The sequence below is a fragment of the Zootoca vivipara genome, chromosome 4 (assembly GCF_965207765.1).
Source record: "Zootoca vivipara chromosome 4, rZooViv2.hap1.1, whole genome shotgun sequence".
Classification (NCBI taxonomy): Eukaryota; Metazoa; Chordata; class Lepidosauria; order Squamata; family Lacertidae; genus Zootoca; species Zootoca vivipara.
The window spans coordinates 47,349,235-47,372,729 of NC_142587.1; the positions used below are offsets into that span (position 1 = coordinate 47,349,235).

The 23,495-nt window shown below is 42.6% G+C and overlaps 1 protein-coding gene across 6 annotated transcripts in view; it reads left to right on the forward strand.

The window, feature by feature from the left end:
* Positions 1-9,030: 9,030 nt before the first annotated feature.
* Positions 9,031-23,495, forward strand: part of KDM6A (lysine demethylase 6A) — a 104,997-nt gene continuing 90,532 nt past the window's right edge. For 5 of the 6 annotated variants that reach the window (XM_035114894.3, XM_035114900.3, XM_035114895.3 and 2 more), the window contains exons 1-2: positions 9,031-9,344; positions 9,627-9,690. In XM_035114894.3, coding sequence (XP_034970785.3) covers positions 9,175-9,344; positions 9,627-9,690 — 234 coding nt within the window. In that variant the 5' untranslated portion in view covers positions 9,031-9,174. Of the gene's footprint in view, positions 9,345-9,626; positions 9,691-9,856; positions 10,384-23,495 lie in introns of those variants that run through there. The other variant, XM_088667819.1, reaches the window with a different exon arrangement.

Consider the following 23,495-nt stretch of genomic DNA (forward strand, 5'->3'; position numbering starts at 1 on the left):
GGAAACCCCGTGCATTAATTAATGACTTATGTATGCTACAAAGATAATTCTTTCCCTTATCAGATGTTGACATGTTTGTTCCCAATACCTACCCCCATATGAATTTTGATCTCCATATTAAAGTAATATGAGGAAACCAAGTTGTTCGAAGAAATTTATGACAGAAATTATAGTACAGTAGGCTGTCTTTGAAAATTGCGCTTTAAATTGTGCAGAATCGAGTGTTGGTCAGAATGAATCACCAAGAAGTGTTCCATCTGAGCTTATGATATTTGAAGATCTCCAACTGTCCTGGAATAATACAAGCTATTGGGATTAACCTATAACCCCTTGTACACTAAAGCGACCTCCTTCCCTATCATGACTCTTAAAATAACAATGAACACCCCTTAGCTTAGCCATTCATGTACCCTATGTATAAGAAAGGCACCCTGTGAAACATTATTAGTGGCTAATCCACAATTGTTGAACAATCCCTTATGTAGATTTTCTTCTGAAATTTCTTTTCTTTTTGTCAGCTTTGGGGACATTTTAAAGGAATTACAAATTAGTAGGGTTTTATCTTAATATCCTAGATTTGTAAAGAATGATAGAAAACAAAAACTTATTTATTGTAAAATTTCTAACCTGTCTTTAAATCTAAATTGGGCTCACAAGGTTGCTTAAAGCAGAAAACATGAAGCATTTAATTTCTATATGTAAAAAAACAGGATACATTCAAGTAAACATGCATAAGGCTGCATCAGTAACTATTTAACATATATTTATAACATTTTTTTCCATTAAGAAATTCTTAAAGTAGTACAGAAGATTTACAGTACAATCCTATACATGTTTACTCAAAAGTATTCCCCACTGAGCGCAATAGAACTTATGCATGGGTGAATTGCAGCCTTAAAGACATATCTCAGGTGTGTGGTAACTTCAGTCTTGTCTAATCCCCCTTATACAAATTGACAAAACTAGAAGGTATGCTGTATACTACAGCATCTCTTAATGAGGCATAGCTTTCCTGTATTAAATGACCTCCTTCCTAAAGAGTTTTATATGAGCACTGCTCTGGGTTGCTGCCCCACTTCTTGGGAAGCTGGTGTTTTATGTATTGATTAGAATGTTTACATCTTTATAGTTATTAACAATTCTGTATATTTTAAAAGTTGTCTGAACATTACTTAGAGACTGTCCTGTGTTGAGTAACTAACGAAACAAACAAATAAATGGTGGTGAAGGTAACTGGAAGCTGTGCTTTCCTGAATCAGAACAAGGTCCACTAGTCCAATATGCTATTCAAAAATTCTAGCACCTATCAAGTTGCTGATTGGCCAGGGATGATAAATATAAAGGGATGATTTATGCTTTCCCTTAGTATGCACTGTGTTTACTACAGAAAGTTTATTGATGACTGTATACTGGATGCCCACTCATCAGTTGTGAATATACAGTACTTTCATTTATGAAGACTTAGTGAAATCAGTTCTCCTATTTCACCAACTGGAAATTATATATGACAGTGAAACTGTACTTATTTAGAGCTCATCATCTCCAATAATATGTTCTCCAAAACCTTCAGCCTTCATTTCTGGCTTTCCATCTGATGAAACTGATTTTGAAAGTATATCCCAGTTGGTCAGATAGTGAGCAGACCTCAAAATTTTATTTTTAATTTATTTATTTAGCAAAATATTTATATCACTTAATTGTAGTAAAACCTATAAATTTTACAATATTAAAATATTCAATGGAAAAATGTTTTTTAATTATTGCCCCCCCCCCCATGTTTTAGCGGTTCATATTTTATCTGTAAACCACCTTGACTCCCTGACAGGGAAAAATACAGGATATAAATATATAATAACAAGAATCAGTTAACACAATTAAAACATTTAAATATAATTAGAATTAAAATATTAAAACTTGTCAACATCTATGCGTCTGGAAAGGATTGTCTAAACAAAATTGCTTTAAGTGAAAGCACCTCCCTGGTGTCAAAGGTGATCTTTCAGTACATATATTGGAAGCAACACACACTACCGTGTTTTTCCAAAAATAAGACACCGTCTTATATTTATTTTTCCTTTAAAAAACCCCCACACTATGGCTTATTTTCAGGGGATGTCTTATTCCCCCCCCCCTCCTCCTGCGGCCGGCATTGCTGCTGCGCCTATCACTATACAGTATCTTATTTTCAGGGTATGGCTTATATTCCTTGAATGCTTAAAAACCCTGCTATGGCTTATTTTATGGCTACATCTTATTTTCAGAGAAACAGGGTATATACTGCATCCCAAGAGTTTTTGAGCTTATAGCTTCAATCCAGCAGCCAGACACAAAGTGGCAGCCAATGCAAATCTTTCAGTATAATCAGTTTGACAACCTGCTGTGTTCTGAAACAGCTGAAGTTTACAAGGAAGTTTAATGGAAGCCCCGTATATACGTAAATTTAACCTAGATGCAGCCAGAGTATTAGTAACTGTGGCAAGGTCATCTCTTTCCAAGAAGCGGTGCAGCTGATAGGCCAAAGTTCATGGAAAGTACTTCATGCTACAAAAGCCCTTTAATTATCCATTAATTTGACCAGAACATCCTTTGGCATCTACAAAGATTCGGAGCCCCCCACCCCACTGCTTCCTTTGACATAAGATGGTGAGGGTGATTACAATTTTCCCCTTTGAAAAGTACATAGAGTGAAAACACCAAGAGAGAAGAGTGGGTGCTGTTTTCCATATCCTCTTTCAGCTCTGCTTTTCAAGGTCACATTAGCTGCACAGCAATGGACTGATAAGAGAGGGTAGGAGAGAAAATAATAATAATCTGGGAGACTGGGGGGAGGAAAACAGAGTGGTGGGGGAGACAGGAAAGATGGGTCCTGTGATTTGTTGGTGGTTTTGTTGCTTTCCAATAGATTTGTCCCCCACCCTGTGCAATATACCAATGTAAGCTTTAATACTGTTGTGGGCACCCCAATCTCCGAGCAGTGAGACTCTGAACGTGCTAGCAAATACTTCTGGTGATCACTGGAGACAGAGGTTACTGTGATACATGGTTTTATGTATGTATGCTTAATTTAAGAACAAAGAAAGGACTCACAACATTAACAGCCCAACGGCTTTGTTCCCCCATTGTTTCTAGCATTTCTCCTATAGTCCTGGATTCAGCACAGAGAGCAAGTTAAGTTTGTGTCCCCCAGCTCCATAGAGACCGGACTGAATTCTGTTCTGTTGTTCTCTTACACCCACCAGTCAACATCTCCAGACATGCACTGGTGGAGGAACGGGTCAGGGGAGTGGTCCGCTCCGGGTACCATCCGAGGTGGGGTGCCATGACGCCCCCCCGGCGCACACCATAGGGATGCGCGTATGCACCCCCATGGCAGGTGCCAGGCCCCTGCAGGCGGCACGTCATGCCACGCCCCCGGGATGCGTGCCAGCCACGCCCCCACCTGTTCTCCATCCCTGGTGCTGGAGCATGCAGCTCTGTCACTGCACACATGGGGAAGCATGTTCCCTTCTAGAAGCATCACTAGTTAATTTATTATTTATTGCATTCATCTGCTACTTTTTCTCCAAGGAGTTCAATTTGATGTACATGGTTCTCCCCCCTCCTCATTCAATCTCCAAAACAATCTTGTGAGGTATGTTAGACAATGACTGGCTGAAGGTCACCTAGTAACTAGCCATGTGAGGATTTTAACACTGGTCTCTGAGGTCCTAGTCCAGGCTTCCTCAAACTTGGCCCTCCAGATGTTTTTGGCTTGCAACTCCCACGATCCCTAGCTAGCAGGACCAGTGGTCAGGGATGATGGGAATTGTAGTCTCAAAACATCTGGAGGGCCGAGTTTGAGGAAGCCTGTCCTATTCCAACACTCTAACCCAGGCATCCCCAAACTTTGGCCCTCCAGATGTTTTGGACTACAATTCCCATCTTCCCCGACCACTGGTCCTGTTAGCTAGGGATCATGGGAGTTGTAGGCCAAAACATCTGGAGGGCCGCAGTTTGGGGATGCCTGCTCTAACCACTATGCCACTCAATCAATCAGACTTTATTCGACCGTCAGTCAGAAATAAACATTTATCCATACAAAAATTAAAACATCAAACATCTAAAGGAACTTAAAACTTAAACTGGCAATGAGAAATAGGCTATACATTTAGACCCATGTCAATGCTGTCAATTTTAACCTTACAAGGCGTAAGGGCCAGAAAAAGAAATATGGCCACCAAGGAGGCTGTTGCTCCAGTAGACTTGTTCAGCAAAAACAAAACCTGTCTTTCTCTGGCTAGAGGCCTAAGTTGGCAAAGGAGTGGAGCTATAGGTTTTTGTCTAAGATCTAAGATCTGCATACAATGGGCAGATCAAAAGAATATGTTCAGTTGACTCAACCACTCCCAGGGACAATGACAAGATCTCTGGGCATATGGAACTCCCCTGTACCTTCCCATCAATACCACGGATTCCAGGATATTTAACCTAGCAGCTATGAGGAATCTACGGTATTCCACATAGTGGATTTCTGCAAGATAAGGGGCTGGTGTAATCTGAAATATCTGATCCCCCCCAAAAACATCCCAGGTTTCACAAGGGCAATGTCCTCTTGTCTAGCAATGTTACTCAGTCTTTGAGAGATCACAGCTCTGGCTTGACTAAATGTCATAGACTGCAGGAAAAGATGTGACAATACTATGCCACTCTAGCTTATCGTGTCCATGGCACCGGTACTTTGCAAACTCCATAGTCATGCACAGATACACTAATAGTCTGTTAGGGCCAGCCCTTAACAGAGACTGGTTTCACCATGTCAGCAGTTCCTGCTACTATAGTGTTTCATATATAAAACCACTGTCCAAGGATGATATCTTGATCAACCCCACAATCCTAAAACAATATGATGGCAGGGTGCCATGTAAAATTATGCAAATTCAAGAAGATTCATTTCAGTTTTACTGGATGCAGTTTTTACCCAGACCCTTGGAAAAGCTGTGTGTGTGTGTGTGTGTGTGTGTGTGTGTGTGTGTGTGTGTGCATGTGCTCTGTGTGTGTTTTGGGGGGGGGGGAGAGGAAGAGTGAACCAAGGGAGAAGAGAAACAAGCAGAGAAGGTGGTGCTTACAGCTCTTCCAAAGTTCACATTTCCAGAAAGTTGGTGAATGAAGTCCTTACATTCCAAAATTAATTATAGGCGTTATAAATTAATGTGGTACAGCATAACACAATGGCTGTGGTATGGCTCAGCAGAAATACAGAGTCAAAACACAGGAAAAATACAATATGCAAATATGAGAAGAAAAAATGACCAAGTATTTTCAAAGGATTTCATAAACGAACCTACACAGTATTGAAACATAATACTTTTTCAACATGCAAGTCTTCATAATACTATTATGAGGTGTGGCAGTACTACGTGCAGGTGGAAAATAATGAACTAGGGTAAATACTACAGTATTTGCCTTTAGTCTACTTTAAGTCAATTTCAAGAACTCTACACCAGCTCATAAAAATTCATTGGATGAAATTCTTTCTTACCTGAACATCACAAAAACAAGGTATTACACTAGTAACTGTATCTGAAAGTACTTGGAGACAAAGTTATTATTTCCCCAGCTCGGTCTCACAAGGACCATTTTCATTCCGCAAGAATGTAGCACACAGCTATTATAGTGTACAGTAATAGGGAAATTCTAGTTACGTCTACTCAGAAGAAAGCCCTGTTGAGGTAAACAGGGCTGACTTTCAGGTAAGTGTATATTAGACTACTTACAGGTAGGTAGCCGTGTTGGTCTGACGTACTCGAAACAAAAAATAAAAAAATTCCTTCCAGTAGCACCTTAGAGACCAACTAAGTTTGTCATAGGTATGAGCTTTCGTGTGCATGCACACTTCTTGAAACAGTGTATCTGAAGAAGTGTGCATGCATAAGAAAGCTCATACCTATGACAAACTTAGTTGGTCTCTAAGGTGCTACTGGAAGGAATTTTTTTAATTTTTTGTGTATTAGACTGTGTTTGATATTTTAGGAAATTGGGCAGTTTTGCAAAAGCCTATGTTTCCATTATGTAAAACTATTGACACACACACTGTTTCAAAAGACGATTTAAGATAAATACAAAATTATTAATACGAGAAGTCTCCCAGAACGGCCCTTGGGGGAAGCAAAGCAAAACATTTCAACTTTGCATTTTCTTCCTTCCGGGTGTACTGAGGGAAGCTGAAGACTCGTGAAAGTGCGTTAGTTAGGGTGTGTGTGTTTGAGTATGGCGTTTTTTGTTTTTTCCGTAAGCGCCAGGAAACGTTTATATTTGCGCTGCCCTGTTTTTCACAGCCAGGGCTCGCCGCTCTCCACCCTAACACGTGTCTATTCTCAGGAAAGGTAATCAGCAAGGAAAATGGAGGAAGCCCTCCCGAAGCGGTCTCTGTCACACGTTCTCCCTGGAGTCAGAGGCTTCCACGCACACGGCAAGGCAGCTTTCTGCTTCGGGTTGAGGAAACACATTAACTCGGGAGTCGCTTTTTTGAGGGGGGGGGGAGGTGGAGTGGGAGGGCCTAATGCAGGGCTTGCTGCTCCCTGACCCTGCTTCCTAGGAAAGGGGAAGGCGCCTGCCAACGGAGCCGCGAGCCCAGGCTGGCTTTCTGGAAGTCGCCCCCTCGCCTCTCACGCGGCCAAGTCGAGCTCCCGGCAGGCGAGTCGCTCCTCCGAGGCGGCAATTTAACGGTCCGCCCTCGCTGACGGACTCGGGGGAAGAGCCGCTGCCGCAGCAGAGGAAGCGGAGCCATTGAGCCGAAAGCGGCCGCGCGCAGGCTTAGCAGGGGACGCCCCGCCGCCGCTTCGCGAACCGCCCCCTCAGAGGCGTCCCGGCGGGCTCGGCTCCAAGCCCCGGCCCACTCCTCTCTCCTCGCGCGCACACGCATCGCGCAAGGGAAGCCATTATTATTCGTTGGTGCCAGAAGAACCACGCCCCAGACCCGGCCCAAGGGAAGGCGGGAGGAAAGCAGGGCGGGGGTCGCAGCCGTTGGCCGAGAAGAGAGCCCCCTCCTCGCACCCTTCTGCGCAGGAGGCGGCCGGCGACAGCATCGGTGACAGGGGCAGTAACGGCCACGCGTGTTTTCACACGCACAGGCTCCCAAGCAGCGTCTCCAGACCAGCTGCCTGTTTAAGCGCAGCAGCCATTTATGCGCACGCAATTCCAAACCTATTCCCCCTCGAGCAACTGCTGGCCGCCGCCGCTGTGGCCTCCCCGCACCTAATTTAAAGGCCGCATACGAACTTGCTGCTACTTCGGTAACTGACAAAGTCGCTTGATTGACTCACTGATGGTTGAATAACACCCCATGGTGTACATAAATCCCGCCCTCTCAACCAATGGCGTATGGCCAGTGATGAGGGCGGAAGCCGAAGAGATAGGGGGGAAAGCGACTTAAGCTTCCGGTTTTCGATTGACTTTCTGTAAGACTCCTCCACTAGCGGGGAAAGAGTCCTACACCCAGGGACTGCGCGGAAACCAACCTCAGATAAAATAGGACTGGGTTACACGGCTCCATTTCGTTGCAGGTTTTAAAGTTTTCGTGAGTGGCAGTTCCCCCACAATGGTTTCTGCTCATTAGATGGGCCTGCGCCCCCATTCAGTGTTGAATTGCATTTTTAAAAAATAAAAGTTTTGGAAATTCAGTGCTCCTCCGTCTTGCTCCCAAGTTGTGCTATGCAACTGGGAGAGTTTAAAGCACATTTCACTTCTTATCCAAACAGTATGATTTGTTAGGCCGACGGAAACGAGTTTGTAACCAGTTATGTAACCCGTCTATAAAGCCGTCTATAAATGTCGGTAAATAAATAAGTGGGCCGCTTAAAAAACTGAACAGAAAAGGAAAGTGTGTATTTGGCCACATAAATGAAGAGGGCTGGTGTGTAAGTCTTTTTAACATACAAAAATACACGTTTGACTCTCGTGCCCTGACAGAACTGAAACGGGTAGATACGGAATAATTAATCTACGAGTCTCATGATTAGAAATGTATTCTCGTTTTTCAGATCCTGTGTTGTTCGTCTGTCCAAGAACAATTTTGATCTTTTAAAGTCGGCAAAACCGGTAAAAATTCAGCAGTGCAGCTTTTTACATCTCACTGAACAGGGAAAGGCCACATCCGTTGAATTTCTGCCTACATAACTACCTAAAATCAACAACAGAGTAAATGCCAACGTTTTTAAATCCTTAGTAACTTGGTTTCTCAATCCCTGCCCTTCTTCCGCGCGAGAGGTCATAAGGCTTTCAAAGCCCTGCCAGACTCTAGATGACATGAAGAACTGCACCCGCAGAAACCTCTGCTGTCTCTATCCGTTGAATACCTGTCACGAAAATGTAGATGGTGTGCTCACAGGGTGTGAGGAAGATTCAGCTCCTTTTCTACTTTTTAGAAAAGTAGAGGAAGTTTCTAACGCCACCCCCACCGTCCCGGCCACACATGGAGGATTCCGCGATCCGGCTGTAATCGGGGTACCCGAAGTACAGCTTCCCAACTCCGCCGCGTAGCCCCTACGTGAAAGCAGCGCGGCTACCAAGCTCGAGCGTAGCGGTAGAGGAGCGCTATGACTGACGTAAGTCAACAAAGGTCACGTGGGCGCGGCTGGGAGCGGCGATTGGCTGCGTGGGCACAGGCAAGCGGGGTGGGGAGGGGGGGTCACGGTGGCGGCGTGGGGTTCGCTGTGTGACACAATTACAACAACTTTGTGCAGCTGCTGGGGAAGTTTGTACAGGCAACAAATACACCCCGCGCGGGCGCGCGCGGGCCCCTGTCACTCCGACTCCACTCACTCCTCGCCGCCGGGGCTGGCGGCTCAGCAGCGATGTAAACACTGCTCCGCCGCCGCCGTCACCGCCGCCAGCAGCAGCAGCAACAGCAGCAGCCTCCTCCTCCTCCTTATTCTCCTCCCCCTCCTGCCTCCCCCCCGCGTCTCCAGCGCTGGGGCTCCTTCCCTCCCTCCCTCTCTCCCTCCCTCCTCCTCCGAGCAGCGGGGCTCCCCCCGCCTCTCCCTCCCCCTCCCTGCCGGCTGTTGTTGTTGTAATAAAAGTTGTGTTGGTGGCGTGTGTGTGTCGGGCACCCCGCCCCGCCCGGCACTGGGGGGGCGTTGGGGTGGGCGCGCGGGGAGGGGGGGCCTTGCGATCGCGAGTTAATTGCGCTGCGTTTCCATGAAATCGTGTGGAGTGTCGCTCGCCGCCGCCGCCGCCGCCGCCGCCTCTACTGCTTCTTTCGGTGATGAGGAAAAGAAAATGGCGGCGGGGAAAGCGAGCGGCCAGAGCGAGGAGGACTTCGCCAGCTTGACAGCGGAGGAAAGAGAAGTCCTCGCCGGCCTCGACAGGTACCCCCAACGGCAGCCTCCGCGCTCCGGCTCGTCCGGTGTTCTCGCTCGTCCGGGGTGTTTGTGTGTGTGTATGTATGTGAGCGCGCGTGTGTGTGTGGGAGAGAGAGTGGGGAATATAAAAAAGAGCGGCGGCGGTTGTGGTGCTCGGGTCGGAGCGCGGGCGGCAAGCGCGAGGGAGCGGATGAAGGCGTCCGTGTGGGGCGGACGAGGGGGGCAGCCTCTCGGCGGACGCGGCTGTTTTTCTCAGTCTGTCTCTCTCACTTCTCCCCCCTTCTGCAGCCGACTCTTCGGATTTCAGAGGCTTCATGAAGATGGCGCCAGAACGAAGGCCTTGCTGTTAAAGGTAAGGGGGGATTGGGCTTCGGTAGGGGGGTGGGGGTGGGGAGGAGGCAACCGACGAGGGAGCCACCCTCCCCTCGCGTGTGTTGTGTGGGCTTGGGTGTGTGTTGTTTTTGTGTGTGTGTGTGTGGAGGAGAGCTGGAGGAATTAAACCGCCGCAGCAGCAGCGCGCCCATGGGACTCGCCAGGAGACTTGGGTTGAGCCTGCCCTGCGTGGCCACCACCTCTTTCCTTGGCTTTCGGACGAGAATGGCTCTCTTGGCGCGCATGTGGTGCCCGGTGGTGCCTCCCTCTGCTACCACCGATGGTCCCCTGTGCGCGGAGGGGGAAGAGAGGGGCGCGTGGCGTGGAAAGCTGCCCTCGGTCACTTTCTGGGCTTTGTCCAAAAAGTAGGACAGAGAGTGCCTGCGCATCTGGCCTGAATCCCTCCAGCTGGGAGCAACCTCGCGAATAATCGGGAGATCGGGCGTTACTTATCTGCCATTGGCCACCTTGGACCTCCTTTTTTCCTCCTGGTTTTTTATGTATTTACTCATAAAGCTGGACAGGACCGAAGTGACCTAACTTAATTCATATAAGTACGAAAGTAGAAGAAGCGGGATCCCTTTTCTTCCATGGTGTGTCACTTTGGGGAGTCAGTCGCCAAGTGATTTGTTTACTCTCGAGCCATCTTCCTCCCAAAGTGCATCTTCCTTCAGTGAGTCTTCTCTCCCAGGCTTTTCGCCTCATCATGCTGTTTTGTCAGGCCATGGGGGAGAGGCTGTTGCTGCTCACCTGAGCGTGTGAAGAGAAATCTTGTTCCTATATTTAAAAAAGTTCTTGGTCCTGTCATTTAGTTAACTAATGGCTGCTCCTGACTGCCCAAGATGGCCGGATAGGGAGGGGAATGAACAGGGTGGGAGGAGGTAAACGGGGAAATAAATAGTAGGGATGAATATGTATATCAGTTGAAGATTGTGGCTTTTTGGAGCTGCAAATCCCACTAATGTATTGAGAGCTCCTGCCTCCGGTTTTCTAAAGTAGAATATTGCACTTTTACAGCATGGATAAACGGCATGGATAAACGGCATCAACCTGTGGAACATGCAGCTGTCTAGCGCCTAGATATGACCTATGTTTCAGGACAGTTTAACCATTTTTATGCTGCATGAAAGGGTATAATGCTGATTCATTTGATACTGCATTTTCAGAGCTAGAGTCTATATTTTGACATCTTAACGTTTTGGACTGAATATAAATGAAATTATTTCCTTATTTTAAAACTGGCATTCCCATTTGGATTTAATAGTCTACTTTAGACCTTAATGCTTGCTTACATTTTTTCCCTTTTGGTGTAACTGGTGAGCTTACTACGTTGTGAATGATTTTTTTTATGTGGGTATGTCTGTATTGTTTTATGTAATGATGCTTTCCTCTGTCCTTTTGGCTTTCGTTGCAATGTTAAAATAGACAGGTTCTCCAAAGTATTTAATGTTTAAGTAGTTATTTTAATAAAAAAATATGCTGTGCGTATATAGTTTCTGGTATGTTAGAGACTATCAGAATTTGAAATCTTACTGAAAACTGTTTTAGGATGAGACACATATGTTTAAATAAATGGATGAGTTTCTGCTGCTTAAAATGTTAGGCCGCAATCTGCAAAGATGAACAGCCCGAGTACTTTTGGCTTTTTAATATCACACAATATAGCTGTAATGTGTTTTTATTTTTCTTGTATATATTTAGTTCAAATGCGTATTTATCTTTTGTATATAACTTGAGGCTTAGGTTCTTGTGACATCATTAAAACAGAGTTTGGTACTTGTGTATTTTAAGGGTTAGAACTGAGGTTTCTTTTTCCTATTGAGCAGAACCCAATAATTGGGTAATATTGCTAGAGTATAAATGAAAATGGATAGTATAATGCTATCTTGTCATTGTATGGTTTGGATTGACGTTTCTGAACATGAAAAAATATTAAGGTTAATCCTATGCATGCTTACTCCAAAACAAGTCCCATTGAGTTGGTTGGGGCTTACTCCATGGTAAGTGGGGACAGTATTGTAGCCTAAATTAAAAGTATGCAGAAATTGCAAACTAGGGCAGATGGATTTAAAACAGATGGGTTCTGTTGAAAGAGTGATGTCCCAGGCCTTATGTGCTTGGGGGCTTACTTTCCAGAATGGGCTGTCACCAGGCAAAGATTACAGTGAAGAGTTTCATTGAAAGTCGGTCATAGTCAAGCATGTGTATAAATATAAAGCTCATGGCTGACATAGCAAAAAACCAGTAAGTTCACCAATAGTTTGTGTCAAGACCATGGATGGTGGAACAACTTATGCCTTAACTGATAATGTGTAGTAGATAACGCTCATGGTGCAGACCTCTTCATTCTTAGATGATAACCACAACCCTCATGTAATAATCAACAAGGGAAAACCATCTGGGAACGAATTGCTTCCTCTGAGTTATAATAGCTTTTTAAAAGGCAAGATCTAAGCAGCCAGTTGAACACTTCAGTCATTTTGAGGTTTCAGCCTGGGTTCATTTACATCATTCATCAGTAGTTCTGGTGAGGGCTGTGGGCCTTTTCAGATGCACAAAGCCAGGCCTATGAGGTGCTGAACAATTTCAGGGGGAAAACTGCCTATGTGGAGAGAGTGACTTTTATGTCAGAAAATAACTGGGTTCTAAATATGCGGCTATTGAGCAAAGTATCACTGAGTTGTGGGGGAACCTAAACAACTTTCCTGTTGGGTTACTTCCTGGGTCCATGATAATCCTGAGATATCTGTCCTATGGCTTGCCATCTTTAAGTTTTTTGTCATAGCTACTCGCTCAGGTACGCTTGTGGTTTATGATAGGAGCAAGTTCATAATGTGGTCATTATTCTGAGTCTCTTTTACTCCCCTTCCCCCCGCTGTTAGTTTTTTTTATGTAACCATAGTGGTGCTTCAAGTTTGCTAATCAGTACTGTTTTAGAACATGCAAGTATACTTAAGTATATGGTACCTAGTGACAACAGTGACAGTCTCTTCGGAGCACTTTTCTAGGCCTGTTGTAAGAAGTTCCACTGTTTTTGTTGGATATGAAAATTATATACTTCTTGATCTAAAGTGCAGAGAGGGATATTTAAACTATGATATATGTATGATTGTGCTCTTAATTTCCCCATGCAGAATGCATTTTCTACTTTGTCCGGGGGAGAAAACAGCACAGGAATATGCATTTTGTACTTCTCATACAAAGTGAAATACTAATGTAAGCAAATCCTCAGGGTCTGATTTAATGTTTACAAGCAGTTCTTCATTTGAAGCATGGAGGTGATAGGAAAAAAGTGTTGCCAACATTTCCCTGGTACCTTGTTTTGGATAAGGCTGGTGCATGTGCTTCTGTTCTTAATATGGGGGCAGGGCAATATGATGACTCTTACTTCCTGGCTTACAGTTAGGCATTGGTGGGTGTATATGACAAGCAAGCTTCTGGTATTGCGCTCTGGTTTTTGGATCTTCTAGTTCCTCTGTGCACTTGCTTACCGTGTTTCCCCCTTTTTAAGACACCGTCTTATAACTTTTCCCCCCTCAAAAAACACAGGGTGGCTTACTTTCGGTGGGATGTCTTATATTTTTTATTACCGGTACGGTTTTTACGGTTCAGGGCGCTGGCTCAGGGCGCTGCTGGGCTGTCTTGAGTGCTCGGCGCTGCAGCAGCCCCCAGTTCCGGGTGGCGGGGTGGCAGGCATCTTTGGCCGGGCCAGGCAGAGGCCGCTGGCTCATGCGCTCCGCCCGCCGCTGCAGGGCGCTCCAAGCTCCTTGGCCGGGCCAGGCAAGGAAGAAGCAGTGAGCCCAGCAGTGGCGGCAAGCACGGAAGTGGCAGGGATGGCGGTGGACGAGAAGGCAGAGCGCGGGGATGCAGCCAGCAAGGCGGGAGCGCGATCAGCTGTTAAGCGGAGCTCTTGGAGCGCCTCATCATAGCTGATCGCGCTCCTGCAGTGCTGGCTGCATGGAGTGACTCTGTGAGTGGAGGTGCCTGTGGAGGTTGGTTTCCGCGGCGCGGAAGTATGGCTTATTTTCGGGGTATGTCTTATATTTCTCAAATACTTAAAAACCCTGCCATGGCTTACTTTATGACTACGTATTAAAAAAGGGGAAACAGGGTAGGTTTCTATTTATGCTATAGCACTTGTTTTGTTGTAGACCTTATTCTAATGAAATTTGTGATAGTGTGGTGCTTGAACCTTTCAGGCTTAAAGGGCATGTTAAAGAAGAGTGGTATGCACAATATTATCCTGGGTCACCCCTCCCCCCCATGCACAATTCAATATAAGAAATTCTAGTATAAAATCTATTTATACTGCTGACTAGTGTGCCAACTAAATTCAGTACAGTATGTTGAATAACTGTGTGATGGAATACATTGCATTTATATTTCCTTATAAAGTATGTGTAAAGGTTCAGTGTATGTTAAGACAGAAGCCTAAATCTATCTACGGCCATGTCTGTAGGTTTGTGTTTTCTCCTTGCAGCAGAGGGCAACTTCTTTCTCACTTATATCCAGAGGTTTATACAGTATGCTAATGTCAGTGATAATATATTGCCAAGGAAGCTCTTAAGTAAGGTTTTACTGTTATGCAATGAGAGGTATGCCTATGGCTGTGGTTAGATAGAATTTGCCATCAGGTATATTCAGTGCACTTTGAATCCATCCTCAGTCATTTTTGCCAGTACTTTGTATAATGATTATGGTTTGTTACCCTAATGTTTCATTGGAATCCTTGTTTACTGTTGGAACAACTTTGTTTCAAAGACATTTCATGGAGTGAATTGTATTTTATTTTAAGGTCTCTACTACAGTTTCATGCATTTTAGTCTTCTGTTTATTTTCTTTTTTCTCTTTTTTAAGGCAACAATTCATTGGTACATTGGGTGTGTATATAACAGAAGTCATATTGACTGAAGTTAGTATGATGGTAATTGACTCTGTTTTTATTTAGTGTATTGATAAAATTAGGCCATAACCAATAAGTTGGTCAATGGTTTTTTTTATAGAATGTAATGGACATACAGTATTGGTTATGCAATGGATACACTAAGCTTCATTCTGTTTATTTTTGCACTTATTCAATATAATAGTCTAGTTTTGCAAACAAATGTGTGACTAGGATTATCAGAGAATGTGTACCTTATTGTTAGGTTTTAACTGCTTCTATTTGGAAATAAATGAAATTGATTTCTTGTGGAATTTTTTTGTTCTTTTTGGTGATATAGGATGGTTAAAAAACCTCAAGATTTTTTTAAAATAGATTTCGCTTAGTCATATTTTGGTAATGTAATCTGAGGTATTTAGACAGTGATATTTTGTAATTTATTTATTTGTTGCATTTCTAAAAAAGCAAGCCGTTTCAAGTTCCATGTAAATTGAATTGATGGTTTAACAATAAGAAAAGGAAATATCTCTTGCAGGCCAGAATCAGCTTCTCATTGTGACATAAGCGCTAGACAGTGTCTTACAGAAATTTGATTTCTCACTTTCCCCATGCAACTCAGAAGTCACTTCTGAATATCCTGCAAGTCTTTTGTTGAATGTGTGGTCACACAGGGAATTCTGTAAAATGTCCTGCAACCCTATGCTTGTTTTCTCAAGCTTGTTTTCTCAAGCTTGTTTTCTCATAATTAAGTCCTACTGGTTTCAGAGGGACTAAACTCCTAGGTAATGCATAGGACTGCAGCCTTAGAAATGTGACTGCTCATGTGGAGCTCATTCTGTGCCTACTTGGATTGAGGCCTAATTTAGCTACAATAATGGAAACTTTCCTACAAACACTATGGATTGGAACGATCACTGAGATACCAATGATAGTCCTGTACCTGTAAGAGATTTCTGTAGGAATGCCATTACAGTACAGTACTGTTGGCATTTTCTGCTTGGATAGAATACATAGTCTGGAATGAACAAAATTGGATAGACATATGCAGGTTGACACAGGTCTGAGGAAGCAATATTCCAAAATGGCTATTGGCCATCCTCCTGCAGCATCTATTGCGCATCTACACCCATAAAATTTATATCGAACTATAGGGAGTGTTTCATTATATTATCATTTTCACTAATTATCTTTTATTTTATTTTATTTCATTTCATTTATATCCCCCCCTTCCTCCCAGTGTGGCAAACATATCAATAACAATAAAAACATTCTAAAAACAGTTGAAAACAATCACATGCTTTCAATCAATGATTCCAGGGTTTCACAGAAATATGGTGCCATCATGCCTAAATAAGAGAATAAAAAACTAGGGGTGTGCATACTTAAATAAGCTCCCTAAATTAATTTGACACACCCCAATTAATATATCCACACATCCAAAAATGTCTTTTTCTTTTTGGACATCAATAGCAATATTTTTTTCTTAAAGTCTGTTGATGGAAAAATGAAGGAAAAATATATACATCATTCTAGGTCATTTTTTGTCATTGTCTATTAAAGTATAATTTTTGGAGTTGGCTAGTTCTTTTAAGCCACCTTATGTTTCAGCATATAGCATATGGCCATAAGATAGCTACATCCTTTTTAGACAGGCTGCTATTGCATTTTCAGAATTACACCTTTTATTTCATTTGAGTATATTTTTTTAAGAGAATCACAATTTTTAGATCTCTTGTTCACATTCATATTTTCCATTTTTCTCTAATATGAAGTATACTGAATGATTATAATAATTCAGCCTTTTAATCTCTACTTGATTATACACACACAATATAATATATATATAATAATAATTTTATATTTTATATATACAGTTTTATAACTTGCTACTATAATTAGATCTGAACTATTTGGGAGCACTCTGATGAATGTGTTGCGCAAGCACCTTAGAAAGCTAAAGTTTTGAATGACTACAGTTTTAATTTGCTTGGCAAACTATTGAAAGCTGAAGGTGGGATTACAGGCCTTAAATTTTAGTGCAATTATGTTTGATACAATAAACATATTTTCTTATCAGATAGGATTCTGATTGCTGCACTAATATAGATTAAAGGTATTTCTCATAGAAGGGATAGACTCCTTAAGGATAATTTATTGAGTTCTCTGTGGCCAGCGTTATGGATTCCTGAAGGCCTTCATTGGCGCGGTGTGTGTGGTAAATTATGATGTGAAGCATTTAGTTGTTTTTAAGAACCTGTGGATGAAACTTCCTCAGCAGTTCTTACAGTTGTGGTTACCACAGTCAGTGAGGGAAACCAGTGCTTTATTTTTAAAAGACCTTTTCTCTTTGGTTGTAGGAGGAGTGGCAGTTAACTACTGTAAAGGACTATAGTGGTGCTCATCGTTCCCTTGTGAACACTTCTCTTGGATCTTGTAAATCAATGGTTGCAACTAATCTAACCCAACAGGCTATTTAGTAAGAGAATGGGAACAAACCCCCACCCTCACGTACCTGCTGACAAGATTAGCCACAGTTTGTACACATTGTGTGAAATAGATGGAATTGAGAGGAAAATTCTAAGGAGTGAGAAGCGGCGGTCACCCTCCTGTTTCATGCTCATGTCTGACTTCCCTTCATTGCCATTTGCTGGAAGGGTTAGACTGAGACGCAAAGGTATATGAGGAAAATAATTTCCATACATTATTCTGTTTCTGTGTATTCCTGATTATGTTTCATCCAGGAAGTAACAAGAGGGGTTTGTTACATTGTTTTCAGTCTGCTAGTAGTAGTTAGGACTAGGCATCACTTGACAGTGGTGCAGAGGAGCCATCTTATGAAGCAAAATTGATCTTTTCAGAGTGGGAACAACACAACAGAACTATCTGAGATCCAGTAATATACAAGAAACTCCCTAAATAAGCAGAAATGGCTCCAGTATCTAAGTTCTAAATGTGTGGATTATTTCATAATCTTACTATGGTCCATAATACCCAAACTGGAACCTATCCAAATCAGAACATAAGGTATCAGATCTAACCCTCATATGTTTGGCTAATTGCTGTCATTTATTGAAGGGCCAGGGCATGTATGTATGTGCTGATTCTCCTACCTGGGACATTAAAATAGATATTAAGGTTGTAAGATTTTGTGTTCATATTTCTCTATTTGATGCTCAGCAAAGTATGAACTTCAGGAAGCCTGTTTTCCTCCTTCCTCTTCTTTTTCTGGATCTGCAGGAGAATACATCTGTAAGACTGCACTTCCTGCATTGATTCATGTATTTTTGAACTGTTCTCAATAAACCAGTCTCACTGGCCTAGAAATATTTCACTGTATTTGTGAGTTGTTTTGAGTTAGCCACTATTCTTTGGCACCATCCCCGATAAGTAGCAGGCTAAAGCCACATGGGGGAAGACATTTCTCTTCACCTCTCCATCTCTATCCTATCTTGTCTTTTCAAGCTATTTTATTTGCAATTTATAGTCTCTCTTTCAATAACAAAAACTCAAATGTGGGCATTTGTTCTGTCTTTCTTGAAAAGTCTCAGAGAGGGGGGGAAAGTGTGTGTCCAGGTAGAGAGACAGAAGCATGTACAGGGATGATCATTGTGGTTCTTTCTCAACCACTTTGGCTTTCCAAGTGGAGAAAGATGGAGGAGGTAGAAAAAAGCATTAGGGGATGAGAGTTCTTACCAGCTTGGAAATGCTTTGGAAAACCACTTAGCTTATTACTTTAAAAAAGTGAAAGTTTATGCAGTTTTAAGTCCACCTGCATGAAGAATGCTTGAGCATAAATTAAATTAATAGCAAATTTTGTAAAGTTTTTTTTAATCTTTTAAAGTAAGTAGCTATACAGAAGTTGTATAAATGTTAGAGCTGGGCCTTGCCTAACCTGAAACATATACAGGTTTCGTATTCAGTAATCCCACAATTTATGTGGGGGTAACATTCTGGGGATCCACTCCTAAAGCAAAAATTGCACATACAGTCGATGACCATTTTGTGTGGGAGTTCTGTTCCTGGCCCACAAGTGTGTATAAGTGTGTCATATCCTGTTCCGCCCTTTTCATGACTTTTTCAAGTCATGTTCATGTTTGCCATCATGCACATGTGCGTGATCACGTGTCTTTTGGATGCGTGTTGATTGGTTGTTGTCTATAATCAAACCACATTGGGTGCAATCAGGGCCAACTTAGGTTTTTCAAATTTCCGCAGTGCCCTGTGTGAGTCCAAAATTCAGCAACTCCACCTCTAGCCTTCCATTCTGCTAAATATACTAGTTGTGAAGCTCTCTGGCACCTCCTTGGCTTTGTGCAGAGTGTGGCAGAACAGATCGTGCTACCCTAAACTCTGCCTCTGGTGCAAAATCTTTTTTTCCTGGAAAAAAATAATCAATTTATTTGTTTATTTATTGGCCAAGCACATAACGCTGAATGCCCACAAGTTAAATGCATGTAAGTTGAGGGCTTACACTTATTATATATACTGATAGGTAAAGCTAAAGGGACCCCTGACCATTAGGTCCAGTCGTGACCGACTCTGGGATTGCGCGCTCATCTCGCATTATTGGCCGAGGGAGCCGGCGTATAGCTTCCAGGTCATGTGGCCATCATGACAAAGCCGCTTCTGGCAAACCAGAGCAGCACATGGAAACGCCGTTTACCTTCCCGCTGTAGCGGTTCCTATTTATCTACTTGCATTTTGACGTGCTTTCGAACTGCTAGGTTGGCAGGAGCTGGGACCAAGCAATGGGAGCTCACCCCGTCACAGGGATTCGAACCACCGACCTTCTGATCAGCAAGCCCTAGGCTCAGTGGTTTAACCACAGCGCCACATACTGATAGTGAGCCCCAAATTCTTCTCCTTACCAGTACATAGCCAAAATAGCACTGCCTATGCACAAATGAGAAGTATCAGCAGGCTTAGGTAAACATAACAGGTTTGCAGGATTTTAAAAATATACCCTTAGGATTTTTTTAAATAAAAAACCCAGCAAAGTGGGGAGGAGCAAAGTGCTCATGAGCATTAAACCATAGTAAACTGTGATTCAGTGTTGTCTTTGAACCGAGACACAGTGTGGTTTTTGTAGTTAAAAGGGATTTTTTAAATTTATTTTTTACCTTTTTAAATGCTTTATTATTCATTTTCCATATATATACAACACGTAGTCATCTTCATTTTGATCAGTCCAATAAAGATTACAATGTTCTCAAAAGATACATACAATTTCAACTATATGTTTTATACACGAACCTATGACTTCCCATCCTCTCCATATTTTCCTTTATATTAAGCATCTTGCTTTAGTTTATCATTATTGATTTGTAAAAATTCTCTTTTCTATTTCGATATCATTTTCCTTCATATGTACTATTTACAGAAATCATTCAAAGGCTACTACTGTGCTTAAGTTACAGCTGCTTTTCAAATAATTCTTGAAATTATCCCATTCTAGAATGAACTCCTATCTGGGCTTACGTGGTATGAGAAAGGGATTATGTGGTATGAGAAATGTTTGCTGAATAACTCTGGAATCTCTAAAGGAGGCACCTTAAATATGAACGTTTGTGCAATAGAGCAGCAACCCGAGAATGAGCCCTTTCTGGGATGGCTCCCTGCTTGTGGAATTGCTCTCCCACGGGAGGCTTGCTTGGTGCCTTCATTACGTACCTTTAGGTGCTATGCAAAAACTTTCCTCTTCTCCCATGCCTTTGGCTAATTAAACAATGGCCTTTTAAACAATGTTGGGGGTTTTGTGTTCATGATTATATGACGTATTTTTTGTGTTTATTGTAAACTGCCCTGTGAACTTCAGATGAAGGATGACATAGAAATTTAATAGCAGAGGTTTTCTTTGGTGGATCCCCATTTGTGGAATACTCTCCCCAGGCAAGCTCACTTGGTGCCTTTGTTACATATCTCTGTGGGGGAGGTTTTGTTTTTGTTTGTTACTCTGTTTTGTGTTTTTATATTGTAAACTGCCCAGTGAACCTCAGATGAAGGGTGGTATAGAAATTTAATAATAATAATAATAACAACAACAACAACAACAACAACAACAATAACAACAACAACAACAACAATCTTCAATATTTTTGCTTCCTATGAGCTTCTTCATGTATCACCCTAAGATTCTAATATGGATTTCCGTCACTGAGCATGGAACATTTTTTGGGGGGTCAATGCTGTGTCCTAGTCTGATGCTAGTCTCATGGCACGAAGACAGGTAAAGAGTTGCAGGACCAAGGATAGTTCTGAGTTGAGTAACTTACTGTGACAGAGGTTTCAGATCAAACAGACTTTTAAAGCCTCTGCTTCCAGTCTACCCTCCCTCACTGTGGAGACTTCAGATTCTTAAAGGGTCAACTCTCCTGCCTGAAGAGGGGTACTCTTCCCTTCTATAATTTCTCTGCGCTGCTGGACTGGTTAGGTACTGCGGGAGGCCTTTGCTTCTTGAGTCTTGGGAAAACTCCCATGATGGGCCTTGGTCCTACGGGACCTGGTGGTCCGGGGTTTTTTCTGGGAGCTTCTGTCTGTCAGCCTTGGGTGCAGTGGTCGCCTGATCTCCAGCAGCAGGATCAGACCCCTGAACTTGGTTTTCTTCTTTGTCTGGCTCCTACTGGTAGCTAAAGACTCAGCAGCCTTGGACCCTGAGTCTTGATTGTGGCTAGACTCTGGTCTTCACCAGTCCTAAACAATTAACAACACACAAATTATTAATGCATATTTAAAGTCTGCCCACAGTTTATTTTATTATTTTAATAATGCATGTGTTGCTTCACACAAAATTTCTACTCTGTTTTACTCTAGGACAGGGGTGTGTAATTGGATCTGGCTGGTGTAATCTGACAATCATCTGATTGTCAAGTGCTTTGGAGCACAACGCATGTGGCTTTGTAAGACATGGCAAGCCCCCTTTTGACTCAGCTGCACCTTAATTTGCCCCTCACACAACATCATATATGACATGGTACATAAACATAGCTATTTAATTTTAGATTGGTGTTATTAGCTCTGACCCCTTCATATTCTGTTCAGAGGCAGCCTATTTCTGGTAATCTGTAAAGGTTTGTTTCTGGTCCCTGCCCAGGCCCCCATATCTGCAAATAGTAAGCCCAAAATTTTTCATATGGAAGCTGTACCTTAGAGATGCCACATCCCATAGAGAATGTGATTGCTGGTGATTATGTACAAACTATAACTTTTTGTATTGATCTATTACATAATAATGTTTCAATTTAATCTTTGTACAAGCACATCTGTGTATACCAGGGGGTCCCCAAACTAAGGCTCGGGGGCCGGATGCGGCCCAATCGCCTTCTAAATCCGGCCCGTGGACAGTCCGGGAATCAGCATATTTTTACATGAGTTGAATGTGTCCTTTTATTTAAAATGCATCTTTGGGTTATTTGTGGGGCATAGGAATTCGTTCATATTTTTTAAAAAAATATAGTCCGGCCCCCCACAAGGTCTGAGGGACAGTGCACCAGCCCCCTGCTGAAAAGGTTTGCTGACCCCTGGTGTATACATTCATAGAACTTTACATATTTTAATCATAAGTCTTTCAGATTGAAGTTCAGTGAACTCGTAACTGACTTATGTACCATTCAACTTGGTGGAAATTTCTTTCAAATAGCATGCATAGAATCAAGACTGTGTAGCTCCCAACATGAAAAATGACAGACATATAATAGTGGTATTCAGGTCTTTGCATAAACATGTAATGTTGTAAATGAGAGGCAGAAGTGTGTATGTGAGCCATGCCTGTGTTTTCTCTAGATATATAGGTTGCCCTTTAGATCAAAGGTTTAGAGAATTTTCTGAATGTGTTTAGAGACTTCCTTGTGATTGGGCTCCCTGTTTTATCAGAATTCCTGGTAGTGTGTGTGTGTGGGGGGGGGGGGGCTTTCTAAGTATGCTAAACCGAACATGTTTAGAATCTCTCTACAGACTTTCACACCTATTCCATGAATGTTTAAAGGGCAGCAGTGCGCCTGCAGATGTTGGAGTTAAGGATTATGTGCCATCCCTGCCCCCATCTTCAGTTTGCAACATTGTACATTCAGTCAAAAGCCCAGAGACAGCAAATGTTTAAGTCATTAAAAACCCCTTCTCATTGATCATGGGCTAATGGGAGTTGGAGCCCAGCCACTTCTGAAGGGCCACAGATTCCCCACCCCCTTAAATCTAAGATGCATTTTGCACCTAGAGGGCTCTGCCATCTTTATGAAAGGACTATATAGGCCCTTCTTTAAGACTGATTCTGCCCAAATAATTGTTTCTTTCATTTGCAAAAATAGTGTGGTATTTACATTCAAACTTTATTTTTTACTAACATCTCAGATGGCAAACGCTAAGATACACGTGTTTAGATAACATAGGCTGCAACAATTTGGAGCCCTCAATCTTTAATATTGGCCACATTCACAATTTTGTTCGTATAATACCAACAGCAAAATCCTATACATGTACGTTCATAAATTACTTTATTCCTAGGTAAGTTCACATAGGATTGCAGTCTTAAGCATTTATACATTTGAGGCTGTAAATATAGTGTATATTTCAATTTCTCTCAAAATTTTCTCCCTGCACTCTGGAGAAAAAACAGATCCCCTCCTTCTGCTTCAATATTTGTTAAATTTCTAGATCGGGTGGGTGGGTGGGTATGTATGTCACTAAAGTTGAAATCATTACAACTGCAATGCCTAAACAAACAGGTCATGTATATTTTTGTACAACCATTATTTCCTGTAGCACAGGGGTGGAGAACTGAGGGTGGGATTCACCTAACCAGCCCTCTTGGCAGAAGCCCTCTTATTCCCCCTGCCCTGCTGAATTTGGCTTGTGTGGGTCAGCAGAACCTCCAGAACAGCACACAGTGGGAGGAGAGCAGGGATAGTTTT